The 6,812-nt window shown below is 46.0% G+C and overlaps 1 protein-coding gene across 1 annotated transcript in view; it reads right to left on the reverse strand.

Moving 5' to 3' along the window:
• cntn3b (contactin 3b) overlaps positions 1 to 1,774 on the reverse strand; it is a 49,267-nt gene extending 47,493 nt beyond the window's left edge. The window contains exon 1 of the mRNA XM_056606145.1: positions 1,694 to 1,774. Within this exon, the coding sequence (XP_056462120.1) occupies positions 1,694 to 1,748 (55 nt within the window). The 5' untranslated portion in view covers positions 1,749 to 1,774. The remainder of the gene's footprint in view (positions 1 to 1,693) is intronic.
• Positions 1,775 to 6,812: the final 5,038 nt, after the last annotated feature.

Raw genomic sequence — 6,812 nt, forward strand, 5'->3', positions numbered from 1 at the left:
GAAATGTGTGTCTATTTGTGTATGCTTGATGTGCACACTTACGGACCAGCTTAGTAACAATCTCATCTGTCAGACTAAATGTTTAGCTTTATGACAACAACAACTCCATTGGTGTCTAAAGATAAAACAAACAGACCCAGACTAACATTCCGTTATTTGACATGATGAGGTACGTCATCTCTCTTTTGCTTCCTTCTTCCCTGTTTATAGAGATTCCTTTGAAGAAGAAGAAGGCATCAAAAAAATATATATTCTGAGTGGAGGAGAGCATGTTTTAGCATTTGAATATTTAACACAACATTTAGTAATGACCATAAATATGTATTTTTTTGATTGACCTGAAATCAATGCATGTAATGAATCTTTTAAAATATTTATTAAAAATACTGTGATGCTGCAAGCGTTTAAATATTTAACATTATCCCTTGCCACCCAAAAAAGCTTCCCCAAAGATTAAAGTTAATCAAAATGTTGAAACGGCACCAGATTGAATCTATTATATCATGGTCGATATCATCCTAATTTATTACCGCTGTGCATTAAATACTCAAAACGATTGGTTTGTTTTTAACCTCTGCTTTGACCCTAATCACCATCCAGCACATTTGTTTTCACATAAGAAATTAAAATATACTTTGAAAACAGAGTTGTCGCTGGAATTGAATACAGCGCAATTTTAATCACATGAAAATATTTTACATGTCAAACACAAGCTATCGTCCCTGAGTGCTATCGAATCAAATGAAGAAACAATCGCACTGTGACTGACGCTACTCCATGACAGAAAGGAATTGACCTGTGGAAGTAAAAAAGTCTCTTAAGTCTGCTGATTTAAGAAGCAGGCACAGTGTGGATTCCCCATGGGCCTGTTCCAATATCTTTCACTGTACACTCACAATGTCATTTATTTGATGGTTTGACTGCGCAGTGCCCATCCTCACCAGCATTCAGAACCCTCATGGCCGCAAAGGCGGAGCTAGTGACCAACGGCCAGTCCATTGTGCTATAATGGTTTCATCGTGGGGATCCTGATACTAATCTCAGGTTTCCGTAAACAGGAGTGGGTGGGGGGGAGGGACGAAGAGTCCCGAGTGTTCCTTACTCTGCAGAGTGAATGTCGATGCTACGTTGTCAGGAGACCAGAGAAGGACACCATGCCAAAGTGACTGAAAATAAATGTCACACTCCTTCATCAGGGTGAATAACGTTCCTCTCTTGGCCCTGCAGACTTTATTTGTACATTCATTGTTTGATTGTTTGACATCTTGACAGAATGGACCCGTTGTGAACCCTGGATCAGTTACTTATTAGGGTAGAAAAAACATTTCCTTTCGTAGAATAAAAAAACCTGACCCCCAGATTTACACACCTTATAAAACTGCAGGTCTGGAGTGATTTTATTATGGGAAACCGTTATGAGAAAATATATAATTTGAATGGAGCTGGCTCTATTAGGATGATAGCAATACATTTCCTTTTGGGGTTTAAACCCTGGCCTATATGAATGCATCCTTTGCATACAGGGTCTGCAGGATAAAGCCACTGAACAGGCGCTAATAACCCCTACATTAATCCAGAATCAATATGTGGTAAGCAATATGTCTGCAGTGTAAGGAAAGGATGTCAAGCAATAAAAAAACATAAAACAGCAAATGCAGTTACGTCAAGTCAAATATGTGGTGAAACTCCTTACCTGCAAGGCAGCCGCTGATTGATAGAAGAACAATTTGTTTCCATAGAAACCTCATCTTTAGTTGCCAAGGGCAAATTAGACTCTCATCCGACTGCTGGTGAATGGAACACACTCTCCTGCATACGACGATTTTAATCTGAAAGGAAGGTAATTGTGCATATAATTAAAATACTGCATTATGTGCAACAAACCTGACATGAATGCAACAACAAAACACAATTACGCACGGCGAACTTGCACACATCATTTCCCTGGGAGGACAGGTTGGTCTAAAGGTAGCTGTAAAGTAGCTTCATTAGAATGTGACGCGTGCTTCTCTTTCTGCCTCACATTGAAATCAGCTCTTTTATAGGCAGCTGCAGAAATGGTTTATTCTTCTTGCAGAATGCATTTTTTATACCTCATAACACGCTAAATTCTGCCACTTCAGACGGAGAGTGAAGGCGGGATTGACCTCAAAAGATTCTCCCCTCCTCCCTGTCTGACTATTAATAGGGGCTGGCAGACAGTGAACCAGTACTGTACTCTCTGCAACAAAAAGTGCCACTTCATCCAACAAGAAGCGGTGTGGTGGCCAAGCGTTAGCGAACTGGCTGTCTCTGTTCTCGTATGAGCTCATAGTCCCTTCACCGTGAAGAAAAGCAATTAGAGGTAACGTTTTAATTGTTTGGAACACATAGAGAACACTTGACTGGCATGATGGCAAACGTTCAGAATCATCTCAGGAAAACATCCCTTTTATTGCAACAATGGGAAAAAAATATGTCTAATTCCCGTTTAAAGCCTGTCTCACTACGCCCTTTGAACTAAATTGTCATTAACACCTTTCTGATGCGGGCTTTACAGCAGCACCCTGTGCAGAGCCCTAATTGCAGCATCGATAACACAGCAGGGGGTCCTTGACCTACATCACAGTAACAAGACTAACTGATACCCCTTTTAGGATTAAGCAATCTATCCCTCCCCCAAATCCCTACGACCCTCGCCCCCCCCGTCCCGTCCCCCGTCGTATGGATTAACTCGGTGCTATCTTAAGAAGCTACGAAACAGACCCTGATATTACACTAATGGTTCCCCCCCACACATACACTCTTGCAGCAGAGTGCAGAATGACGCGAGGGAAAACGCTTGCGGTTTTCAGATGATAATTCTGGTCGACAGGAAGTGAACGGCAACAACGCCTGAACAGCAACCTGAATGACATCTAGACATGTAATTCAAAATGGACGAGGAGATGGTGTGTGGGTTCATGTGTTTGTGTGTGTGTGTGATTGCGTGGAGAGGGGGGATCAACTGATTTGATTATCGATATAATCAAGGCATAAGTCAAGTCGGTGCTTGCATAATGCTGCTGCTTAGCCCTTGTAGCAGGGAGTAATTGTTCCTCATTTTTTCTAATGGCAGATCCCAGTGAGATTCAGAGTGGATTTCCTGATGTCTTTTAAAAAACAAAGGACGGGGGGAGGGTGCACCTTGCCACTCTGAAATCCTATCCCATTGGATCACACGGTTCGGGATCTAACTCTACATAGAAAATGTGAGCTTTATTTTTCAGTTCAAGAGCACCATTAAGCATTGTCCGCTGTCTGTGCTATAGGGAACTGACTCTTTCTATTCTATAGAGGCGGGAACATCCCATCCCAGGAGAAAATACAACAGCTGGAAATAGACTTTGCTTGCAAGTTAGGCAGCATAAAGTGGAAGACTGTACTTTATATCATAATAAAGTGAGAGAGGCAGAGAGAGAGAGAGACAGAAAAACAGAGAGACAGAGAGAGAGAGAGATAGACAGAGACAGAGAGACAGAGAGAGAGAGAGATAGAGAGAGACAGAGAGACTATGGGGCTCCCTCCAAGCATACCTGGTATACCTGGCATGCAGATGCTTGGCATTTGCGGTTACATACGACACACATTACTTTTCCTTTATTTTATTTCTTAATTTACTTATTTCCAAAAGAAAGGAAGAGCACGGGATCTGAGCTCAGGATCGTGTACGTAATGAGGCGACACATGGCTGCCGCTCCTATTGGCCAGGGCCTAATGGAAGCCGTTGGCTAAACACATTAAAACGAGATGACTTCTCGGCGAGCAGACCGCTGTTGTTTGGCACGTAATTGATAGGAGAGGTGGTTAAACCCCCTCTCCCCCACCACCTCACCCCCCCCCTCTAATAAGAGAGTGAGGAAGCAGAGGGGCCAGTGCGCTGGGCGAGGACGTCTCTGGCGGTATGTTGTGTCTCCGGCTCGGTATTCAGATCACACACACGGTGAACCGTGAGCAGCCGGCTCAGAACACAGGGCTGGGAGAGAACCACCGTTACTTTCTGACGGATAAACCCGTTCGGCTGTTAGAAGCCAAGGCGTGATCGCGACGGGATCAACTCCTTCACGACGGGATCAAGTCCTTCACGACGGGATCAACTCCTTCACGACGGGATCAACTCCTTCACGACGAGTAGGTTGTCTCTCGTCATTCATGGGTGGTCCGAGCGACGCCTCCCCTGTCGTCTTTAAGATAACTACTTGGGCTAGGAGAGAGAGCATCCAACGCCACCGCCAGCATCACCACCACCAACACCACTGCTACCACCACCACCAACACCACTTCTACCACCACCACCAACACCACTTCTACCACCACCACCAACACCACTTCTACCACCACCACCAACACCACTTCTACCACCACCACCAACACCACTTCTACCACCACCACCAACACCACTGCTACCACCACCACCAACACCACTTCTACCACCACCACCAACACCACTTCTACCACCACCACCAACACCACTTCTACCACCACCACCAACACCACTTCTACCACCACCACCAACACCACTGCTACCACCACCACCAACACCACTTCTACCACCACCACCAACACCACTGCTACCACCACCACCAACACCACTGCTACCACCACCACCAACACCACTTCTACCACCACCACCAACACCACTTCTACCACCACCACCAACACCACTTCTACCACCACCTCCAACACCACTTCTACCACCACCACCAACACCACTTCTACCACCACCACCAACACCACTTCTACCACCACCACCAACACCACTTCTACCACCACCACCACCAACACCACTTCTACCACCACCACCAACACCACTTCTACCACCACCACCAACACCACCATCACCACCATCGTCGAAGCCAACACCACCACCACCACCACCACCACCACCACAACCACCAACACCACCACCAGCACCACCACCACAAGATAACTGGGAGGGAGGGAGAGAGGGAGGGAGGGACGGTCACGGTGCTGACGTCCTCCCAACGTAGAGGTGGTGGGGGAGTTGACGTCACCTCAACGTGGAGGATCCCGGACTCAACTTTCGGTCCGCTTGCAGCAAATCACAATTTTTCCTATGGACCATGAAGGGACCAGCAGATCAGCCAAAGGCTGCTATCTCCTGACGTATGATACTGATATGTGGACAGGATCGTAATCACAATAATAAAAAGAAGAATAGTCATAATTAAGATAATAATAATGAATCATCTTCATTGCCATAATCATCACCATCCTCATCGTCTTCATCACCAAAATAGTGACTGTAATAGCTTTCACATCTGTTCAGTTCAGGGGGGAAGAAGCATTTTTCATTTTCATTGCAAAGTTAACAACTAGGTTTGATAAAAAAATGCTGCTTGCTGTTACTGAATCATTCTAAAAGTTTTCGGTACGAATGTCCAACCCAATATCGTACCCACTATGTCAACGACCTGATGAAACCGCTCCTAACCGACTGAGGTAACGTTCCAAGGATCTTACACCATTTGGACGGCTGTGAAAGCATCCACGGGCTACCGATCACCAAGGCAGCTACAGGTGGGGCGCTGCAGTTTCAACAACTAGAACACATACGAGCTGATAAGGGCCGACAATCTGTGACACAGTAAGGCCTCATTGTCTCCTCCTCAGCAGCTCAAACACTAGATGGGGGAATTAAGGCATCTTAAGTGTCACCTGCAGTTTGGTTTCGGAGACCAAAGCTCCTGAGGCCACAGCAAACGTGGCAGCGCTGACGCTCCTGAGACCACGGATCACACTCCATCTTGGATCCCGTTATTCTTCTTGTGTTTGCTTGGGATTCCTCTGGGTGCCTCCCCCCCTACCCCCACACCACCACCTCTTCCCTCCCTCCTGCTCTCCAAAGATATGCTAATGAGCGAATAGGCTAATTAGAGAATCGTAATTACCTGTATGTGTGTACGTGTGTGGGTGTGTGTGTGTGTGTGTGTGTGTGTGTGTGTGTGTGTGTGTGTGTGTGTGTTTGTGTGTGTGTGTGTGTGTGTGTGTGTGTGTGTGTGTGTGTGTGTGTGTGTTTGTGTGTGTGTGTGTGTGTGTGTGTGTGTGTGTGTGTGTGTGTGTGTGTGTGTGTGTGTGTGTGTGTGTGTGTGTGTGTGTGTGTGTGTGTGTGTGTGGCGAGGGGGGATTAAAAGGCCGGATATTATCTCCTTCATGGATCTTTTTAAAATATCACAATATTGTGATATCCAGTGCTGCATTTTAACACGACTTTACAATGCCTTTGATTCTATTTAAAAAAAAACTATGGATTGTTGTTTTTTTACACCTACAAAAAATGATATAGGGAACATCTGGCAGGAATAATCCAGCTGTGTAATTTTTAATGCAGGGATTTTAATCCCTAGAAAACAGCCAGACGCCCCTTGTGACTTCCGCCGGTGATAGAGGCAACCGCGTCTCTTAAACTGCTGGCTAATTCGGGGCCAAGGGCCCCGGTGCATTTCTAAAGCGGAGACAGTAGAGGAAAAAAAAGAACCGACTCGCAATTCGGGCTGCCCATGCATTAGATGAATGTGGATGGGAACACTAGGCGCAGCCTGCTCTGCACTCGCGCTCCCTTAAAGCTAATAATGTGTGGATCACTGCAGGTCCTGCAGACCCTGGCAGAAACAAGCGCCCCGCAACGAATGAACTCTAATTGAAACCCTACCCGTATTGGATCAAAAGGCTCTCTTTGGCTACGCGGGAGCCTCGTCTCTTGACCTACGGAGGTACATGGGCGGGAGGTGGAGAGGGGTTTGGGGGGGCTCTCGTAATTCTGCATCCCTAAT

This window comes from Gadus chalcogrammus, chromosome 13, assembly GCF_026213295.1.
Source record: "Gadus chalcogrammus isolate NIFS_2021 chromosome 13, NIFS_Gcha_1.0, whole genome shotgun sequence".
Lineage (NCBI taxonomy): Eukaryota > Metazoa > Chordata > Actinopteri > Gadiformes > Gadidae > Gadus > Gadus chalcogrammus.